Source organism: Opisthocomus hoazin, chromosome 21, assembly GCF_030867145.1.
Source record: "Opisthocomus hoazin isolate bOpiHoa1 chromosome 21, bOpiHoa1.hap1, whole genome shotgun sequence".
Lineage (NCBI taxonomy): Eukaryota > Metazoa > Chordata > Aves > Opisthocomiformes > Opisthocomidae > Opisthocomus > Opisthocomus hoazin.
The window spans coordinates 3,716,507-3,738,382 of NC_134434.1; the positions used below are offsets into that span (position 1 = coordinate 3,716,507).

The following is a 21,876-nucleotide window of genomic DNA, read 5'->3' on the forward strand; positions in this document are numbered from 1 at the left end:
TTTATTTTACAATTTGTTAGTCCAAATTAAAACCTCACCTTGTTTTCTTCCTCTAGTTGCCTCTTCAGTTCTTCAGTGTGCTGAGTGAAAGCATGTTTGCCTCGAGTCAACTGCGAAATCAAGGACTCCTTCTCCTCCAGTTGCCGAGTAAGTTCACCTAACGAGAAAATGTTAATTGTTTTAGACAAAGACACAAGTCATAAAACATACGAATGAGAAGAGCTAGCCATATGGAAAGAGATGACAAGATATAATGTGCTGAAATGAAGGGAGAGTAGAAATTTCATTCTCACCAGTAGGAAAAAGCTATCAAAGATAATTTTGTGCTGGCATCAAAGGGAAGGGGATGAACTGACCACAAACTCACACATTCATTTTGATTGACAGTGCTTCCTGGTTTGGTTTTGTTTCCTTGGGTGGTATTGCTATGACTGCCACCAGGAGGAAATTCTATAGTCTAAGTTTTGTTCAGATCACCCAGTGATGAATTTATTACAAAATACACAGACATTCAGACAGCATTTTTAAGTACTTGGCACAGGACAATACATTTCATCTAGGGACACACCATTCTCAGTCTGTAGACGTGTTTTCTGCGTGTTCAGATCATTAATTAGTCGCATATGTTCATCATCTTTGATTCTGACTTCACTGTACTGATCTTCGAGAGCTCGGCACATCTTTTCCAGATTGCTCTGTTAAGAGATAGAAAGCATATCCTTCACCTCATCTAATTGTTCAGAAGAACAATGGTAGTGAGGAGAAGGTTTTTTTCTATGCAGCAACCTTGGCTTTGGAGACAGACTCCATGTTACTGGCCAAGTCGTCAATCTCCATCTTCAGCTCACTCTTCTCCTTCTCCAGCTTCTGCTTCACTCGTTGCAGGTTGTCGATCTGCTCCCCAAGCTCAGCTGTGCTGTCCGCATGCTTCTTCCGCAGAGCAGCAGCCGTGGCTTCGTGCTGCAGCGTGGCCTCTTCGAGGTCACGGCGCATCTTCTGAAATTCTGCCTCACGCTTCTTGTTCATCTCAATCTGGGCAGCAGTAGCCCCTCCTGCCTCTTCCAGGCGCTCGCTGATCTCCTCTAGCTCCCTGGAGAGGTCAGCTCGTTGCTTTTCAGTCTTTGCACGGATTGCACGTTCAGCCTCAATTTCTTCCTCCAATTCTTCTGTTCGAGCCTGTAAAAGTTATTTGGTTAAATGAGGACTTCTGAATAGACAGATTTGAAACTGTCATTAAGGAATAGAGATCAAACATTCACATCCATTTATGTCAGCATAGAGGGTGAAGCAGCACGCGAAATTTCACTGAACTGTGTCCTAGGACATGCAATATTTGTTCTGAAATGCTAGAGAATGTAAAATCTGATCTTTTGTTTTATGTTGTAGCTCAGAATGGATTTATTGTGTTGTGAAGGATCTAGTATTGCACTTTTCTGAAGAAATGGGAGATGTGTCACTGGAAAATGTAAAGGAATGTGAGTTTCTTGGAAATTTCCCAAAGGTCAGGCCAAGACAATATCCTCTCTCCATCAGCAAACAAGCTGGAAGGAACCTTGAATGAGCAACCATGGGGCAACAGCACTAAAGAGAACTGTCTTCCTGGCTCTGCATTTAGAAGGTGATCTCTGTCCTGATCGTGATGGATTATGTCACATTCTATTGTTCTCTTAGAAAAGTAATTCTCAGTGGTTTCACTACTCTTATAACTCAGTGTCTGCTCCATTTTCAAAGCCTACCACAAGCTTCACTTAAATTTCTTACATAGTTGTGTATAATTAGAGGCCAGAGCTTCTGTAAAAGTGCCCTGACATGGGAACAGCACCCAGAGTCCATGTTACTTGTTTTATTCACGTGTAGGAAAATATTTTTGTAGAACAGTCTAAGAATAAATATCAATTAATTGTAAGGAACTTCTGCTTGGCTACTAAAAATATCAGTAACTCTAAGACTTTACCTGAAGCTCCTTAATTTTCTTTTGCAGCTGAGAACTTTGAGCCTGCTCATCTTCAATTTTACTTTGCAACTGGCTAACTTCAAAATCCTTTCTGTTAAAGAAGAAGAATGCAAATTCAATACGATTAAGATAAAATCTGAGCTTTAGGAATCAGAGCACAAAAAGTCAGTGCAATACTTTTTTAGCCTCTCATCCATCTGTTGCTTATCATTTTCCAGATCCATGATAGAATCCTCAGACATTTTCAGATCTCCCTCCAGTTTTCTCTTTGCTCTCTCAAGGTCCATTCGCAGTTTCCTCTCTTGTTCCAGAGATCCTTCAAGCTAAAACACATAAAACATACTCTGAAACACAGAAACTACACTTTGAAAATAACTATTCTTGGTTTTAAAATCTAACTAAAGTTTTAAATTGATGAATAGAGAAAAAAAATCATACTCTGTATATAGTTCTCATATCCGCCTGTGCTAGACTCTTGCTGCAAGATCAGAGCTGCCATTATGATTTGGTTTCAGATATTAAGCTGTCCACAGCTTGGCTGTGCACAGTTGAATTGCAAATTCTTGAGAAACACAGAAACTGAAATTTTCTAGTGGGTTCAGCTCCTAGTGTATAGACTGCTCAATAATGACAAATGCCCATTGTTTGTAACATCCTGGAATATATCCACACTATGCGGTAAGAGACCACAAATGACTCTGCAGCAGGCTTCAAACTGCAACAGATGATACGCTGCTCCAGCTGATTGGTTAAAACAGGGCACAAAAGTCTACAGTGCTGAAATACCCATTGATGAACAGAGTTTAAATAGGCTGGGGAAGATTGAAAGATGTATTGGATTCCACAATATCCTGTCAACTGGCAATGATTTCTTAGCTGAGATTATTAGAGCTGGCTTCACTACTTTAGGTGTTGCTAATACTCCCGACTACAGATTTCTAGTCTCTTCTAATCTGTCAGAGCATCCACCTATACAGCCCAAAAACTTTTTCTTACATCATCTACTTGCTGCTCCAGTTTGATCTTGGTTTTGGTGAGTGTGCTGACTTTGTCTTCTTCAACTTGCAAGTCATCCAGTGTCTGCTGGTGGGCTTCCTGGAGGGCCTTTTTCTCCTTAGTGAGTTTAGAAATATTTTCATCCAGAGCTGCCATCTCTTCAGTAAGATTCTTAACCTGTTAGGCAATCAGCATCCATACTATGAAGGAGTGCTTTGAGATATGACAGACAGAGAACATAGTTCACCCTTGCAACATCTTGCGTGGACGCAGTCAAAATGCTCTCCATAGAAGGTCTATACTGTTCCTCATGAGATTAACGACAAGTGTTATGCCTGACAGTCACACCTCTGATCCTGCAATGGTAGGAATTCTTGCTTTAGTTATTTTTGACTGTTAGCCCTATCCTGCTGAATTCTACAGTGGAACATATGCTAGATCTTCCCTTGCCTCTGCAAGCTTTTACTCACTGGGATTTAGAAAAGGCCTGTGAATTGCTCTTGCTCAAAAGCTGTATTTCCTGCAAGTGATATATTTGCCAGGCGAACAACTGTAAATTCTCAGCAAATGAGGTTCTTTAAAAAGATGTTGTCAAGTGCCAAGCATAGCCAAAGGTATGGTGAGTTTTCCATAAAAGGAACATGATGACATGACAAAGAACCTTACGCCCTTGGAACAGGTGATCATGAATTTAGGGCAGGAGTTTCTAACTGGGCTGCTGGATGTACCAGCTTTGCTGGCTTTACCTTGGAAATTTATTCCTTGTACTTCAATGGAGCATTACACACCAGCAACCTAACCTCAAACACATCAGGTGCTGTGTATTAACCTGACCCTTGCTTTCCATTTGTCTTAAGCGGGTGGGAAAGCCTGACAGTAGGGATAAGGAAAGTCCACTCTGCTAAGTGCTTTAGTTGTATGGCCCTGATATCTGATAAAACGCTCCCTGATCCTAACACCCAGCTTCAGCTAGATTTCCTCTAAGCGTTAGTATAGAAATGTCCAACATATCTGTAATTGCAAACTTAGGATCCAGTATTGTTCTCAGTGATAGCAGTGAAGGGAACCTCGGAGTTGTAATTACATCTCTGCTAGTATTGTTTCCACAGCAGGACTGAACACTGTCACCACCAATGTGGGTTTTTGAATTCTAACATATGTATCTCAATTCTGGCTCAACATTGTTGAAACGTGTATGAAGAGACCTGTGCTTTTACTGGGAGATGAATGAGTTAATGACCATCTGATATAGACTCTCCTTGCTACACTGGCAGTCTGAACCTTAGAAGTCAGGGAGAACTCTTGTCATATTGTCAAGTCAATGGAAGGAAAGGATGTCCATCCTAGCTGAGACTTTGGGTTCTTAAGTATAAGAGATATGTAAGAAAACATTTGACATCTAAAATCAGTTCTCCTCAATGCATGTGAGAAAGGACCAGCATAGCTATTCTGTGCTGAGCTATTCACAAGCATACTAGTCCTCCATTATCCACAGAAGACACAAATACACTGGTTCCTTATGCCTGCAAATAGCCAGATATGGAAATTCACTACCAAGCACCATAACAACCTCTTAATCTTTTTGAACTATCACTGAAAATATATTTTTCCTAAGAATAAGTTATAATTTTAACAAAAAGTTTTTGTCATAGGTGATTAAGTGGCAATACCCCTCTCCTATGCCTTAGGCACATATCACTTCCATTCAGGGCACTCAGGAATTACTGCAACTTTCCACAAAACTGAAAACTGTCTGAGAAAACTGTCTTGGGAAGAATAATTCCCTGATTCCTCTGTCACCTTATTCTCTGTTGCATGCTTCTCCTTTTCCACTTTGGCCAGAGTCAGTTCAAGATCATCAATATCTTTCTTCAGCTCGGAGCATTCATCTTCAAGTTTCCTCTTCTTTGCTGTCAGTTCAGCATTTGTCTCCTCTTCATCCTCCAGTCTTTCACTTAGTTCTTTAATTTTAGCTTCCAGCTGGATTTTACTTTTGATGAGTCCTTCACATCTCTCTGCAGCATCAGCTAGATTTTCACTCTCCTGTCAGAACATATTGAAGGCATGTTATATTTATCATAAAAATAACAAAAGGCAACATACATTGTTTAAGTGCCATCTCCAGGAAAGGAATTGCACAAGCTGGGGCAGAATTTCCTATGCAAATCACAGTAATGTACACCATTTGATCATGAGGAAATTGTCCTGCTCAGTCATGGCTTTGAAAAGTGGACCATAATCCCACGGAAGAGACACTCCCTTTGAGCTGTTCAGATAGTTTGACTATAATACCATGCAATAGACTCACAGGGTTCAGTCATAACAAGGACCCTGCAAGGAATTGATGAGTAGCAAACTGGATTTCATGGAAGCATGGGCTTACATATGGATTTGTAAAACATATAGCATTTCAGAGTTGTCTTTCATAGAGTGTTGCATGATTCTATCTTTAATAAGCTCCTTCAACTCTAATGACACAGGTCAGTCTGTCTCTCCCCAAACTTCTTCTCCCACTTTATTCATATGAGGCTAACCTTGCTCCCATCGTTCTCTAACCTCTCTCTCAGCCAAGATAGGATCAGGCTCGAACCTAAATTTTAGCCTATGACTTTTACTATAACTAACATTTTGAGACATGTGATTGACAGATGAAATTTTGTCTAAATTAATGCTAATATGATGTATTTTAGACAGAATACCAGACAAGGTATGTGTTGCCTCCCAGTAGAGTCGTGGCTGAAAGCCATCATTGCAGTAACAGAGGATGATATGTTTAATTCTCTCTCAGGTTCTGACTGAAACCTGTAGCATACTGAAAATCATGGCTAGTGAGTGTGTGTCTTCTGAGGACAAATTTGGAGAAGATGGTGCTTGAGGAATCTTTCAAGCAGAGTTGATAGAAATTTCCCCAGGAAAAAGAGACTTAGTGAGAAGACAGTCCTCTTCCAGGACTGAAACAGTGAGAAACTGGGAGTCAAGAAAGAATCAGACAACACGCTTGAGGGCAATGATCATACCTTAGGAGTTTTTTGTTTTGTTCTAAAATCTGAAATCTGAGTGCTTTGAAAGGCTTCCTTACCTGAAAGTTAATTAGGTTAGTTAAACCTGGGCTTCTTGGGTTTTTTGGCTTACCATCCATGAAGGGGTTAAAGTGAAACCCTAAATGCTTGTAAATTAGGTGAGTTCTGGAGAACAGAGTATTAAGTACCAAGAAGGGTACAAAGAAACTCAGAAAAATGAGTGAGGTGAAGTTGAAGTTCTGAAGTAAGATTCAGGTAATGATTCTGATCTTAGCATACACAGTTACAGCCTCGCTGCTTGAAACAATACAGAACTCTTGTCAAAACCCAACTGGTTTGAAAGCACATGGAAACAAGTGACTTGCACCAGACTGCTCTTGGCCACATGGTATCTTATTACCTTCTAAAATGTGACAGTATTCCCGTCTTTTGCAATTCCAGTTTTTGCTCAGCAGTATTCCAGAGAAAAGCATCAGTCTTTGTTCCAGTTTCAGTCCTGTCTCTGACAGAAAAGCACCCCTGCCCTGGCTCCATATTACAACGGTCATCAGATGTGGAAACAGCCTGTATTTCATCCAGAATCAGATATTATTGCTATCTGATTGTTCCAATAGTGATTGTTTAATAGAGAAGTGGGTTTACATTGGAGCCCAGACAGAATTTCCTGTATTCATATTGGTGGTAAGGATTTATACATACTTTGTACTCACTTTGCTTAGGTGTAAATGACAAGACCAGATACAAAGCAGTGGAGAATCTGCCCCTGTTACATATCTGTTTATGAAGGACAATGGAAAAGAGAAGGGAAAGAGCAGCAGAATAAGAGAAAGTGGGGTGAATCTGAAAACGAAGATTACTCACAGATTGAACCTGAAGCTGCAAGTCATTTTTCTCTTGCAACAGGGTCACCATTTTCTCTTCCAACTCTTTCCTTTTTGCCTCAGACTTTGCAAGCTCTTCCTTGGTTTTTTCAAACTCCTCCTTCATGTTGGCCATCTCCTTCTCAGATTCTGCACTCTTCAGCAAGGGCTTCATCTTGAAGTACAGTTTCATCCAGGGCCAGTGCTTGACATTCATGAATGCTCTAACATTGTATTGGATGATATAAATGGATTCTCTGAAAACACATGAAAACACAGTTCATGAGGCTGGTGAGACTTGGGTTAGAAGCAGACTCTGATTATTGGCCACAGAGCATCACCATTTTCCTCAAGGGGCTTCTGCATGAGACTTTTTTCCTCACCTCTCTTGCTTTTCTTAAAGAGTCATTTCTAGGCCCCTGATAGCAGAATGGCTGTTTCAGTAGCATGAACAGTAACTATGTCTGGATATGAAAGGGAGAAATACTCCAAAACAGACAAACTTCTCTGGTCTGTTGCCTGTGAATCTCTGAGACTTACCTCAGTCTCTAATAAAGTACAAGTGCTCAGGTGCATACCAGAGTGAAAAATTACATCCTTGAAGTACTGCTGCTGAGATTACAAATCTGGGAGTTATTGTTGATTATGGAAACATCAGCTTTATGCTTTTTGGGTCACTCAAAATAGCAAAAATTGTATTACAAATTATTAAGACAGAAACTGAAAACAAAAACGAAATATTGTTATGTTATTGAATGCAAAAGGATGTTGTTGGTGCCATAGTTCAAGGGGAGACTAGACAGTTCCTTGCAGAGAAATCCAGTAAGAGTTATTGAATTCTTAGAAACTATCACTGGCTCAGGAAGCCTCTGAGCTAAATGTATACTGCAGAGTATTACAAATAAAAGCAGCTGGTTGGCAGAGCATCCTATACGTTTATGCGAGCTTTGCTTCACCTAAAGCTTTCACTTGTCAACAACACTCCTACACTCTACATTTTGCATGATTCATCCCATCTCAGAGGGAGAGAGCTGAAAAGGGAATGTTATCTGAGATGGCCAAAACTATGGAGTACCTTCTCTATACAAGCTAGAATTGTTCATCTTAGATGCTGCAGCCATGAAAGAAAATTGAAGAGAAGGAGAGCGGACAGTGATTATATGCCTTTCCTTAAGAAACTAATGTGAACCAATGAAATTATCAGACAATATGTTCACAACAGACAAACCTTCACACTTGTTCAGTTGGCTATCTCTGTCACAGAGTTCTTTAAAGGCTAAAAAGATTAATTCCTGGAGAAAAGGTTCACTGTTAAATACTAGATATCATGGTCCAGCTGCATGGTTCAATTGTTGATCAGCCATTGCCAGAATCTGGGAGTCTATAACAAGGAAACTATTAGTTTGTGCTGGCTCTGTTTCCCTAGTGTTTCTGAGGGTCTTTCTTGAGGACAGTTTTTTGCCTGAGATGGTATACTGCATTGCTGGACTTTTGGTCTGACACAGTATGATTGTTAGTGTTTTCTTATATTACCTTCTTTCATTCATCTTTTTAAATTCAATTCTCATGAGGTAGCCTCTGCACATAGCTTGTGTACGAGTGATGAGGCTCACAAGCTTCTCGTCTCTCATCTCTTCTAGGAGTCCCAGGAGACCTGCCTTGAAGAACACCTAGAACATAAAAGATGGTTAAATAGTTTGACACTTAGGCAGATACACGACTCACAGCTGATAAAGGGTAGTATAAGGCAGTTTTGGATAAATGCTTGTAGAGTAAAGGTTTAACAGCTAGAGAAATTGTGTCAGTATTCGTGTCCTCGGTGTTCCAGTAATTCATGGCAAGTCACTCTATATATGATCTAATCACATTATTGCAGTGTTATTTGATGCCTACTCCAGAGAAGGTTGTGAAAGATCTCATTTATCAGTAGTTATTAAAACAAATAGTTAACTTTCAACTTAGTACTATATCCTACTCTGTCTCTTTGCTGTACCTCTATCCTTCTATGTCAGGCTCAAGATTTGCTTTGGAAACTGACTTAGAGATGGCTTGAGAAGCATACATGATGATGTCTGTTCAGCAGTGTAGGTGGTTGGATCTTTGTCTAGAGATAGTACTGCCTTGGTTGTGCTGATCAGAGAATCAGTGTCCCACCTAACACTGCTTTGGATATGGAATATAGACTTGTGTGTGTGCCTAAATACACTGAAAATTCTGGTTGTCCAAACTTGTCTGAGCCTGTCTAACATGCACCAATATAATTGAGTTCAACCAGCAGCGCTAGTTCTAGCTGCAGCTACGCTGGGTCATTCTGGTAGTGTGGCATTCACAGCGCTGACAGTGCTACCCCTCACACATACTCACAGAATCAGACAAGTTTTCTGTACGTCTTGCTAGTTATGTACTTTGTTTCTAATCATCATGAAGGCTGATTTTATATGCAAGAAATACTTTCAATTAACATTTTTTTTTGCCATTAATTTTACCCAGTCTTCCACAAGAACTTTACCTTGGTGTGGCCAAATTTGTATTGGTTGTGGTCAACATCAATGGATGAAAGAAGCTTTTCTGAAGCCTTTTTGCTGTCAATGAATTGGCCTTCTGGAATGGCTGAGGCATTAAGAATCTTGTACCTGTGGTAAGACAAGTTGCAAAGACTGGTTGTAGACAGAGTGAGGAAAATAGGATCCATTGTATATAATATATATGGAAGCTGAGCTATCTGGAAGCAGCTGAATATGCCATCTGAAATCTAGACAGTCTTGGCTGAACAGAATGTGATGACAAGAGGACATGTCTACTCTTCAGAGGAATCTGTTGGCTGGGTAACAACACAGTATGTGGTTACATACAAAATTAATGTGCATACTTAAGAGTGTCTGCAGGTCCAGGAATTAGGAAGAACATAGTGAGAACGTGTCAACTTCTTCTCATGTTGTTTCATTGATCAGAGGAACGCTACTCAAATTAAAGCTGAAGATGAATTAAAACTACTAACAAAAATCAGCTGTATTCCAAAGGTAATACAGATCTTGCACAGCTCATAGTCTCTGTAAGCTGTACCACTGAAACCTTGAGTTTGTACTAAAAACGACATGGCATTTTTCTATTAATGCTAACAGCATTCTTAGCATTTTGCAAGGTAACTTAATGATTAAGGTAATCCTGTGTCATGGACAGGACCAACCAAACCTTCTAAAGGATTTCTTGAGATACATCAATGAGGATGTGTGGCTGCACATTGGAGCACAAGTCTAAAGTCTCAAGTCTCAAAAATAAGTCTCAAAATTCTGAAGTCTACCTTGAGAGACAATATGTAAAAGCAGGACAGTGATAATGGCACAGTGTGAATTTATTCTCTATTTTAGGCTTTCATTCTAGTTCCTCCTGAACTTCAGCACATTTCCTTTAACTGTAAAACATTCTGTGGTTCTGGACCATGGCTATTATGGATAGATTCCTTCACCTGTCATGTCAAATTATGATTTGACAATTGAGACCAGCTAATGCCTTACTGAACATCAGGCTACAGGGCATTTTCAGAGAGCTCTTGGGTCCGTTTCACACCAGTTCAGCATGGAAGATGCTACTGTTACATTTAATTATAACAGCAGCCAGTTCTGATTCAGCACTTTATAGCAGCTAAGCTCACATGAACCAGTTGTTTCCATTTTAAAGATGAGGGAAACAAGACACAGGATGTAGGCCAGTGACAGAGCACTGGCAAAGCCTTGGATTTTTGAATGCTTAGACAGTGCACTGTAAGGAGTCTGCACTGGTGTGTATTAGTTTTGTATCGGTAGTCTCTAAGGCCAGTTAATTCATTACACTACAAGCCTTTTGCATCTCTGAATCACTGGGCATTGAGTACAGTTTAGAAATTATACTGGTTCTGATGAATGAAGAAATCTCTGATCTGATCAGAGGGAAAAGACTGGAGTGACCTAAGGCGGTATTAATGACTTGGATCCCTCAAATGCCACTAATCTAGTCTGATTCAGAGGGTATCTCTCCATGAAATCACCAGGCTTGTCACCTGAGTTGCGAGTTTACTGAGGCTTATTCTTAACAGACACTAATCACAGAAGACCTACCGTTGCTTAAAGTCAGCATAAAGGATTCTGCTTGGAAACCCCTTCCTGCAAATTCGGATGCCTTCTAGAACCCCATTGCACCGCAGCTGATGCATCACCAAGTAATGGTCCATTTCACCTTGAACAAAATACATCCATCATGATTCTTGTTTTCTTCCAAAGAATCTCCATATGTATTAGAATTCCAGAATGACCTCCATTTTTTTGATAAAATTCCACTAGTTCTTGATTAAAGATGCAGAAATTGAAGACAGAGCGTGCCTTCAATTCATACAAGTTGCAGAGAGCTACTTCAGTGAGCTGAGCTTTACTAGAGTATGCTAGGGCTGGCAGTGCTTGTGAATTTGCAATGGCCAAAAGGCATAAGGCCACATTACTCAAAAATGGCAGGAGAGTGCTTTATTTATTACAAACAAAGTACAACTGGCAGTACAAAACCCTCTTGGCAAAACCCTTTGTCATGCAGAAATTTCCATTGTCTGCTAGAGACATTATTCAGTGCAGAATGGTGCATACCCTTAACTTTATCTTTTCAATGTAATCAATGAAGTTGTACCAAAATTAATTGTTAGAAAAGTCAAGCATAAGCAGCCTGAAAACAGCTACAAATCAGAAAATGGCCAGTTTCTCTTTCTTCACTTCACCATCCTTAATTTCCCTCACACAGTACTACTTTTCTTTTTCTTAAAAGGTGAAAGTCAAGATTCCCTCTGAGTCACCTCCATCAAAACAACAAACTGAACATGATAATAACAGCCATATCTGGCAAAATCATTCATTCAAATATGCTGTTCTATTTTAGTAGGTTTCCTTAATTCCCTCCTTACATCTTCTCGACTGTCAAGACCCCAGAGGGATTCCTCTTTCTTCACTTTAGGATATGGAGTGTGGACATTTCCATTTGGGCTTCATTTATAGTCAGCAGAGCGAAAGAGTGTCTTCTAGGATGTGATTCATCTCATCCTAAGTTAGATGTATAAAAGGGGCCAGATGATTCATACCTTAAAATGCCAGCTTCTCTCCACTGAATATAAAAGTTTAGATGAATAGCTGAAATGTGAATGTCATACATATGCGTGTTGCTTAAACCCTGCTTGTTGTCTTCAGGGTTACACAAAGAGACACAAACAAGAAAGGTAACAGACGTTCTGAAATTGGTCTTTTGTCTCCTAAGCAGATTAAACAGATACTAAGCTCCTGATTTCTGGTACTCCTGTTGCATCCACTACATTCTACCAGTATCTACCTTATCATTCTACCAATACCAGACCTTGTAATGGTTAGAATCCTGAAACTCAGACAGGCAAGTCTCTCCCTGAGTACTTTGACTTAATGGCCACATGAAAATACTCCCAAACTTGTCTATTCTCAGAGACTAAACTCTCTGTGAGAGTTTAGTATAAATTAAGTAAAGGAAAAAAAGTAACTCTATACCAAAATAGTTTCCAAGTGCTAGGAGCACACAGCACACATGGATTTCTACAAATGATATATGATTTCTTTGACAGTCCTCCAGCTCAGTGAATCAGATCCTAACTCTGAATATTTAGACATTGGTAAGTAGTCTTGGGCTAAACCCAACAGTTCTGAACAACACAGTGGTCCTTAAAATGAGCCATTTGTTAGGTATTTGCTAATGCTGTTACCCACAACAGACAATTTTGTAAGCTATAATCAATCCCATCTTTATCATCTTCAGCTCTGTACACAGAGTAAGCAAAGATGGGTAAGTGGTGTGGACTGAGTAGTGCTCAAAATTTTGTGGTCATGGTATACAATACTAGAAGATTTACTTAGGCACTGGCCTGCAGGCCAAACCCCACAAGAACTTCACGTGTGTAGGGAGTTGTTCTGGAAGAAGTTGGTGTGGAAGCTAAGGAGGCCAATTCCCGTCAGTCCCGTGTCTTCGGAGTATAATGATGGGCTTACCAGGTGTCTTGGTCTCATTAGGAATCAGGCAACGAACAAAGTGAGGATGGGTGCTTCTCAGGTTAGTCATCAACTTGTTTAGATTTTCCTGTGATAGAAAAAAGCACGGATTTGAGCTTTGAGCTACAAAGCTATTGCATTTTTATTCAAACATCAAGGAGTTATAGAATCACAGCATGGTTTGGATTGGAAAGGACCTTTGAAGATCAACGAGTCCAACCCCCTTGCCATGGGCAGGGACGTTTTTCACTGCATCCGGTTGCTCCAAGCTCCATCCAACCTGACTTTGAACATTTCCAAGATGGGGCATCCATAACTTCTCTGGGCAACTTGTTCCAGTGTCTCACCACCCTCATCGTAAGAAAATTTCTTCCTTAATGTCCTGTCTAAACCTAACCTCTTTCAGTTTGAAACTGTTGCCCCATGTCCTGTCACTACAGGCCCTGGTAAAAAGTCTTTCTCCGTCTTTCTGATAAGCCCCCTTTATGTAATGAAAGGCCACAATAAGGTGTCCCTGGAGCCTTCTCTTCCCCAGGCTGAACAACCCCAATTCTCTCAGCCTTTCTTCAAAGGAGAGGTGTTCCAGTCCTCAGATCATTTTTATGGAATCATGGATCATTTAAAAGGAAATTCACATACCCTGAAGACAGCAGACACCGTCTGGAAAGAGCCCCCCTTCTTCTTAGCACCTTTCTTGCCACCACCGCTATCACCTTGGAAGAAGTAGATAGGAGGTAGACAGTTAGAGTAAGCAGTATGTTTTGTAGGCCTCACCTTCCTTTCTTTGGTCAAAGTGCCAATAAAATAATTAAATTTTAATTTTAAGTAGTGACCAAGTGCTGCATGAGAGTTTAAGTGAAATGCTGCCAGCTGGTTGTTGATCAGTGAATAGTATGTTTTGTCTCAGATGCATGATTTAGGTTGCATCGTAATGTATATGGCTTTGGTGGTATGGAACACTACGGCCTGACATAAGTTTCAGAATAGTATACTCCTTGCTACTAGTCACATTGCTTTTGCTTACAGACATAGACAAATTTTTTACTTTTTTTTTAGTTAGGTTAAAGGCCACAAGAATTTGGCTCAGCAGTGGACATTTTTTTATCAGTGCAGTGAAGTCTTCTTTAGAAAAATCTCTTAATACAATCTTCCAGGTGAAGAATAGGCATCTGTTCTGTGTTATGGCAGCCCCAAGGCAGGAAGCAAATTAGAGTCTCAGGAATAAAAGTCCAAGCAGCTCAGTGTTTTTTCATATTTACTCCATTGTTAAAGCCAATTAAAGTGAGACTTAAATGGAGTCTTTGTGCTCTGCACTTCACACCTTATCCAAAATTTTATCCACACAACCTTTTCTTCTCACCCTTCTTATGTTGATGATACCTGCAAGGACCACAGATGACTCATCCCCAGTATTTGCTTGGAGGTTGCTCAGACACATTGGCTTGTCAGCTAAACTGAACTGCAGGAAATTACCCATGAAGTACTCTTGTGAGCCTCAAACCCTGCTGTCCATACACCTGATGGCTGAGTTGACTACTACTGTATACTGCCTATTCTTTTTGCCTAGCATTCACAGAATCACAGAATGTTCGGGATTGGAAGGGATCTCTGTGTCGAGAACACTGGAGTGTTTTGTAGAAATCTCTGTGGTCATTTTTGGTAAGGCAGACCTATTCACTGTCCAACTTGATGGTCTTTAGCCACAAAAAAGGGCAAGAGATTGGACAGCTCTCTGATGCACTTAGAGGACTTCTACATTATATTCTCTGTCTCTCTCATTTTCCCTCGCAACACCAGGACTGCTCAGTTGGGTATGAAATAGTTCCATGGTCTCCTGTTCTTCCAGTTCACCTAAAGAAACAAAACTGTGTCCCCAAAGACTACAAAGTGCTTGCACTTTGCACATATGTTTGGCACCTGTCTAGAGGATGACTAAGCATGCACGTGATTCACAACACAGTAAGTTGGGAAACATACACCTTCTGTCACTTGGTTTTGGCCTTGCTGAATTTTACTTCTCGGCACCACATGAATGTGGTGTTTTCAGCAGTTCTGCATGTTGGTATCCTAGTTTTGGCATATCTGGGTGCACATAAGAGCAGGGTCACATTAGGGGATGATAGAGGGTCTACAGTATACCACAGAGAGGAGAAGCAGAAGTAGGCTTTCATTGATTCTTGCCTTGTCGATCATCACTGAAAGACCACTTACTTGTTTCTGCACCAGCATAGTTAGAGAAAAGGAAGGACAACAGTTTCAAGGATGATTTCTGGTACAGCCCCACAACAGTTTCGTTCAGGGGATCCTTGTTCTTCTCAAGCCATCCAGAGATGTTGTAGTCCACTGTGCCAGCATAGTGCACCAGGGAGAAGTGGGCCTCAGCCTTGCCTTTGGCAGGCTTGGGCTTCTGGAAGTTGTTGGACTTGCCCAGATGCTGGTCATAGAGCTTGTTCTTGAAAGAGGTGTCAGTTGCCTTGGGGAACATGCACTCCTCTTCCAGGATGGAGAAGATGCCCATAGGCTGGAAGAAATAGGAATACATGAAGAAAGTAAGTGGTGGAGAGAGGAAAAGTAAATAAAATGTCACCTTGCATATGATTTGTGGCTTGTTTCAGTGACTGTAATTTTTACTGCAGAAGTTCTCAATACATCGCTAGTTATTATAATAATCAGGCAAACTATAATTAGTGTGTGTTGCTCAAGCTACTGCCCATGAACATGGCAACTCAACAATACTATTTACAAGCATCTTTGAATGAAAGGCTAACTAGATCTATTATAATCGATTGTTTCAATCATCCTTATATTACATTGTTAGGAAGTAGGTTTCAGTGTCCCATTTCCAGGACTGATGCTGCTGCGTATGTCTGTTACAAGCCATCAGGTTGCACTTGTCAACATGAACTTAATTTGATGGCTTATCAGGAATTTGTATAGATAATGTCTAACAATTCCTGTTCTGTCTCCAGTGAATGTGCATGATGGATCAGATTTTCCTCAGCTTCTGTGGAGTGTAAATGGCAATAATCTGACACTTTAGAATACCTATAGAGTATTTTGTCTCAGAATTGTATTTAAAATTGGAAGTTATTTCAATACAGAGATGTAGGCACATTCTCAGCAACATCAGAGCTTTTATCTGAGCTATATTAGGTATCTTCTGATAGTGCAGATAAACCTGTCCTCTGATTTTGCTGAAGACACTGATGTGACCTACACTTTGTTGACCTAGAGACGATTCTAGGAGTTCTTGCTTTGCACGAACCTTTTATTTTTTTTTTTTTTTTAATTTAATAAGATGCCATTAGATGCTTACATCTGCTCTCAGCTAGATAGCTGCCAGACCTAGAATCAGGGATCCTCCAGAGCAGCAGCAATCACAGGAGGTGGATGTTCGGCAGGAATTCCGTGTTTTGAAGGAAGTTTTTGCCCTCTAGGTTTGGCTGCTCTGTGAGAGCTCTTGGGTTAGCATTCATCTTGCCTAACTGTAGGTGTCTATAAAAGAGAATCTAGATCTGAGCTAGCTGTCCCAATTTCTGTTCTACAATGGAAGCATTATAAAGACATTTTACAGAATCACTAATGGAATACACTTTATAAGGAGATGATTTGCATCCTGGAAGTGTCTAATTCTTTCCTGTCATTACAAAAGAGACTACAGTGTTAGATTAGCGTAGGTACTCTGATTCCTCTGGCTCTAATACTCTGTACTGCATAGATATGGGACACAAAATGTGTGGACACTGACCAGTAAGTGTGGATTTGGGGTGTTAAATGTAGCAATAGGGAACAGGCACTAGCTGTGAATGGTAGTGCTGGCTGTAGATGCTGCTATGTGGTGGGAAGCATGGCAGGTTAGCAAGAAATTTGAGGCTCATGTATGCAAAGACATAACCCATGGGTATGAGTATTAAGCAGTGAACATGCGTGTAGAACGGCTGAATGAGGCACTGGGCATGAATGATAGTGCTGGGAGCAGATACCTGTATGCTCCTCAGAAGGGAGATGTTTGGGTATGTGCATGCTGGATTTGTACATGATATGTAAGTGCTGTGCACAACCACTGGACACTGGTTTGTAATGTAGCAGTGAAGGGTTAATTCCCATTAAGATCCCCAGTGAAATAGCAGTGGGCAGCAACAGAGGGGTTGGAAAGTGTTGTGTTGCTAGAACCAAGAACTTAATTCTATCCATTACTGCAAGGAGTAAGGCTTGAGGTTCACCTTACTGTTAAAGCCAACCTTGTTAAAGGCACCAAATTGATGTCATATACCCCCTCTCCCTTCCACCCCCATCATGTTGTTCAGGAAAGAATTCTTTGTGCAGAGGCAGCCTGTCATTCCAAAAGCTTTTGTTTTATAAATGATGTCTTCTTATGCGAGAGGATCATTCAACAGTAATGTGTACATTTACTAAGAATGACTAGGCCATGAAAGAAATGTGCTTTCCTAAAAAGAAAAGATTTCCTCTACCTTCTCAATGAGCTCAATGCAGGCAGCCAGGTCCATCCCGAAGTCAATGAACTCCCATTCAATTCCTTCCTTCTTGTACTCCTCCTGCTCCAGCACGAACATGTGGTGGTTGAAAAACTGTTGCAGTTTCTCATTGGTGAAGTTGATGCACAGCTGCTCTAGGCTGTTGAACTGCAAATTCAAAATATAAAAAAATAGCAGTTAGTTTGGAAAACTCATCAATGGGCAGACATACCCACTGTAACTCACATCAAAAATTTCAAAGCCAGCAATGTCCAGGACACCGATGAAATGCTGTCTAGGCTGCTTTGTATCCAGCTGTTGGTTGATTCGAGTAACCATCCATAGGAACATCTTCTCATAGACTGATTTAGCCAATGCACCCACTGAATTGTATACCTGAAAGAAACACAGCCACAGCAGTAGTGAAAGTTGAGTTAGCTTGAAAGATGAAAGAACTGTCAAAATGAAAACAAAGTGAAAAGCTGATCAGCTGTCTAGGTACCTGTTGGACATTTTGTCCTTTAGTTACATATTCATTCCCAACTTTCACCCTGGGATAGCATAAAGCCTTGAGCAAATCAGCAGAATTCAGTCCCATCAGGTAGGCAGCTTTGTCAGCCACTAGGATCAGAGATAGCAAACAAGTTCAAAAGACACAAAGAAAGTTGTTCTGGTCCTCTAGAATGTTTCTGTTACAAGGAGCCTAGTTTTGGTGCTATTCAAATGCACCTGTTGGGAAGGGAAGCTCCCCTCCAGTCCCATGGAGAATCTTTTCCCTCCAAGACAGGCAGTGTCTCAGCTGCAGCACGCTCTTGTTCCACACCTGGAGGGCTGCAGCAATGCTTCATCTTTGTGTCTGGCTGTTTTCTCGTGGAGCATAAATTCAATCATTGACTTTGTGGAACTTGCAACAAACTTAAAAAATTTGGTTTCTGGAGGGGAAAATCATTCTCGAAGTATTGGACATTTTATGGGACGGGGTTGCTAACTTGTCTCCTGGTGAAGTTCACAAGAAAACTATGCAGCCAACGCTACCTTCCGTGCTGTCCGGCTCTGCCTGCTCCTCCCTCTGCTTCTGCTTGAACTTCATGTTCCCGTAGTGCATGACAGCCCCCGTCAGCTTGTACATCCCCACCTTCTCTTCGGGGCTGAAGCCCAGGATGTCCACGGCGCTCTGCAGAGTCAACAGGCAAGTCAGGGAGGGTTAGAGAAGCACAAAGCAGCAGGTGGCTTTACCAGGCGTGCGGGACACTGGCCCAGCCCTGCAGCCGCTGCAGGGAGCAGAGCCCAGCGTTTGGTGCCGGGGGCCAGCTGGGCCTCCCCAGCTGCACCCGGCCGGGCTGCAGGTGCCCCAGTGGACTCACTTCTGTCGCCAGCAGCTCCTCGCTGTCGTCAATACTGGCAACAGTGATTTCTCCTTGGCTCACGTAGGGGAAGTCGTAGGGGTTGGTGGAGATAAGGAGGAGATCTGTAGGTGTAGAGTGCACCTTTGGTGGCATTGGGCAGCTCACAGTGGAAAGAGAAAGCACACATTGAGCCAAGCCCATCACCACTGACACTCACCAATGAGCTCCGGCTTCTTGTTGGACATTATCTGGTAAAAAATGTGATAGCTCCTTTCACTAGGCAGCTGGAAGGTCACTCTGGATTTCTCCAGAAGATCTAACCAAAAGAGAGATGCCATTAGTCTCCTGGTAAACTTGAGATCATAAATGCATGAATTCTGCCTGTGCTGACTTGCTCCAACTCACAGGTTTCAATGTCCGCAGAGGCCAGCTTGCCAGTTGCTCCAAAGTGAATCCGAATGAATTTTCCCTATCAAGCAGTACAGATCAACCCATTGGTTATAGTGATCAATGGATGAGACGTATTAGATGGCTGCATTCCAATAAATCTGACATGAACTCACAAAGCGTGAAGAGTTGTCGTTCCTCACAGTCTTGGCATTGCCAAAGGCCTCCAGCAATGGGTTGGCCTGGATGATCTGATCCTCCAGAGTTCCCTAGTTACAGGAGAAAAAGCTTCTTACCAAATTTCGGTACTGGTTAATAGCAAATATTTCAAAGGAGATAATTACAAATGGATCATTTTTAGACTTTGTATGTGATTTTAACCTGAAATTTAGCAGAGTTTTTAAGCACTTATCAGCCATCATTCATGAATATTGGCATTGATTTCAAATGGAAGAGTGCTGAAAGACAGACCTGTATTTTGTTTCCTGCTTATACCTTGATACCCATATATTTGGTATCATATACAGAGTCACTACAGTGGAGCTCAGCAAGTGTGAAACTTGTGTGAGAGAGGTGATATCCCATTGATAAAGGCCATGACAGGTAAAGAAAATGTGAAAATTATGGAATTTTTTCTGGAGATTCCTTGAGCCCAGGACACAGAGAGACATACAGCCTTTAGTAGGAAGCACCTAACAAGGGAGAATGTAAAGTTTTACAATTGCATTCAAACAACTAGCAGCCTTTCAGAATGCAGAAATACATCTCCAGACATACTTCAGAAAGAAGAGTGAGACATGGAGAAAGCCTGAGACTCAAATATCAAACTTAAAAATAGCAGAGAACGAAAAGTCTTTGAGTTTTTTGCTGCATGACTGCAGAAGGAATGATCTACATGTAATGTTTCAATATTTTATCACTCTTGTTAACTGCAAAAATGTAGGAGGAAAGAATCTTCTGTCAAGTTATATCTCCCCTTTTCTGTGCAGTACAGTCCAGAAAGCAGAGTTACTGTAAGCTTTTTTGGAATGATAGAGCAAAGCTTTTCTCAAGGCTTCTAGCAAAATCATGATTCATCCCTACGTAGTCAGGGCACGAAAGTGTTGCCAGGGATAATTTACAAGACAGAGATGGAAAACAAAGAATGAGGAACAAGAGAAGATCAGTTTTTGTCCAGATGAAAGATGAATGGCACAGCTCAAGTTGCTGCATCTTTTTACACGGTGCTCAGTGCAGCCTTTAACATCTTGCAAAGGAGAGGGAGTGCCATTCCCAACACTGTCTGCAGATGGCACAACGGGTTTAATTTACTTTTTATTAGTTCACCATGAACGTGAACCCTATAAAATTAAGGAAACACAGTAGCATATGAAGCTCTCTATATTTTTTTTCTAAATAAAAAATCCCTAATGTCCTCGCCCATGTATCTTTCAGCTTTCTAAATGAACTGCCTCGTTGAAGAGAAGAGAAGAGAAGAGAAGAGAAGAGAAGAGAAGAGAAGAGAAGAGAAGAGAAGAGAAGAGAAGAGAAGAGAAGAGAAGAGAAGAGAAGAGAAGAGAAGAGAAGCATGTGTCAATGCAGCTGACTACACAAATATCAAACCTCTTTTTATTGCACAGCTGTGACCAGGGAACTCACAAGGGAGCATTGTTCAAGGAGAACAGCATGGAAGAAGACATGGAAATTCTTTACACAAGTTCATTTTGGAGTCCTGTCTACAGGCGGGGTGACAAAGTGTTGGAGGCTGAGACAGTATTCTGGGGAAACGCTGTTACATCCTCGCCTTCTGCATATACTCTTGCCTGGCATCTGATTTCAGCCTGCGTCTGAGGCAGGATGCTGGGCTAGACAGAACTACAGCCTGGGTGTTTTATGTAATGTTCTTATGAAAACGCACATACTACTGTTACAGAGATTGCGCACACTGAAAAAATAGGGTATTCTGTGAATAAACTCAGAATAGGGCAGAACAGGTTGTTGCCCATCTGAGAGTCAGGTGATTTTCCTTATATCAAACATGAGACCTGAGAGCCAGGTGATTTTCCTTATATCAAACATGGTCAGCTGTCTCAAAGTTTTTCTGAGACCAGTCCCAGCATAGTAAGCAGCTGGTGAAAGCTGAGCCTAGCAGATTCTGAAATGGTGCTGATGGAAGGAGTGCTCACGATGAACTTGCCTTGGCCACAACAACCCATCAATCACAGACAGCTGCCTCTGAGTGCGAAAAGAATATTCAGCCTTGGAATCTCCTTAGGTTCTGCTGTGCCCTTGGGTACTCGAATAACACACTGACACGTGCCACCCGCTTTGATGCACATACCATCTCACAGACTGGTGACATACACTTGTGCCACAACGATGTTTGTTGCTTGCTTTGTGCTAGGGAATGAAGCCTACGCCTTGCGAACGCACCAGTGGGCTCAGATTGCAGCAGCTGGGCTGCTCAGCAGAAAGGGGCATCATGTGCATTCTTCCCTGGAAGGATCCTTTCTGAGGTTACTTTCTGACTGTCAGGCAAGTGGTCCCAGCTGTCCCAGTTCTGTCCCTTTTCTTATGCTGCCCGCAGGGCTGTTAGATTGACCACAGGCAGGAGGACAAGCCAGTGGAAACTACTACCTGGTGCAATTGAAATGACTCTTAACTTCCGCACAACCACTCTGGAGTGCAGAGTTCTTGCACTTCACCTGTCATTAGGAATCAAAGAAGGAATAGGAATGGCACAATCAGGTGCCAGTGGGAACCGAGTGCTCTGTTACAGCCACTCAGGTGCTGTGGACGTGGCCAATCTCATAGAATACTGATGGGTAGTTACATA

General features: G+C 41.4%; 1 protein-coding gene across 1 annotated transcript in view; it reads right to left on the bottom strand.

Annotated features, from left to right (window-relative positions):
• The window catches only part of LOC104330341 (myosin-4-like), a 34,212-nt gene that overhangs the window by 10,503 nt on the left and 1,833 nt on the right, over positions 1-21,876 (bottom strand). Inside the window, exons 6-28 of the mRNA XM_075440712.1 lie at positions 21,675-21,677; positions 19,238-19,330; positions 19,080-19,143; positions 18,892-18,990; positions 18,693-18,796; positions 18,364-18,502; positions 17,831-17,949; positions 17,575-17,724; positions 17,326-17,496; positions 15,065-15,374; positions 13,493-13,566; positions 12,854-12,941; positions 10,925-11,042; positions 9,340-9,463; positions 8,364-8,500; positions 6,832-7,087; positions 4,751-4,993; positions 2,951-3,127; positions 2,132-2,277; positions 1,955-2,045; positions 787-1,176; positions 569-695; positions 39-157 (exon numbers count right to left, since the gene is read on the bottom strand). Coding sequence (XP_075296827.1) covers positions 39-157; positions 569-695; positions 787-1,176; positions 1,955-2,045; positions 2,132-2,277; positions 2,951-3,127; positions 4,751-4,993; positions 6,832-7,087; positions 8,364-8,500; positions 9,340-9,463; positions 10,925-11,042; positions 12,854-12,941; positions 13,493-13,566; positions 15,065-15,374; positions 17,326-17,496; positions 17,575-17,724; positions 17,831-17,949; positions 18,364-18,502; positions 18,693-18,796; positions 18,892-18,990; positions 19,080-19,143; positions 19,238-19,330; positions 21,675-21,677 — 3,342 coding nt within the window. The remainder of the gene's footprint in view (positions 1-38; positions 158-568; positions 696-786; positions 1,177-1,954; positions 2,046-2,131; positions 2,278-2,950; positions 3,128-4,750; positions 4,994-6,831; positions 7,088-8,363; positions 8,501-9,339; positions 9,464-10,924; positions 11,043-12,853; positions 12,942-13,492; positions 13,567-15,064; positions 15,375-17,325; positions 17,497-17,574; positions 17,725-17,830; positions 17,950-18,363; positions 18,503-18,692; positions 18,797-18,891; positions 18,991-19,079; positions 19,144-19,237; positions 19,331-21,674; positions 21,678-21,876) is intronic.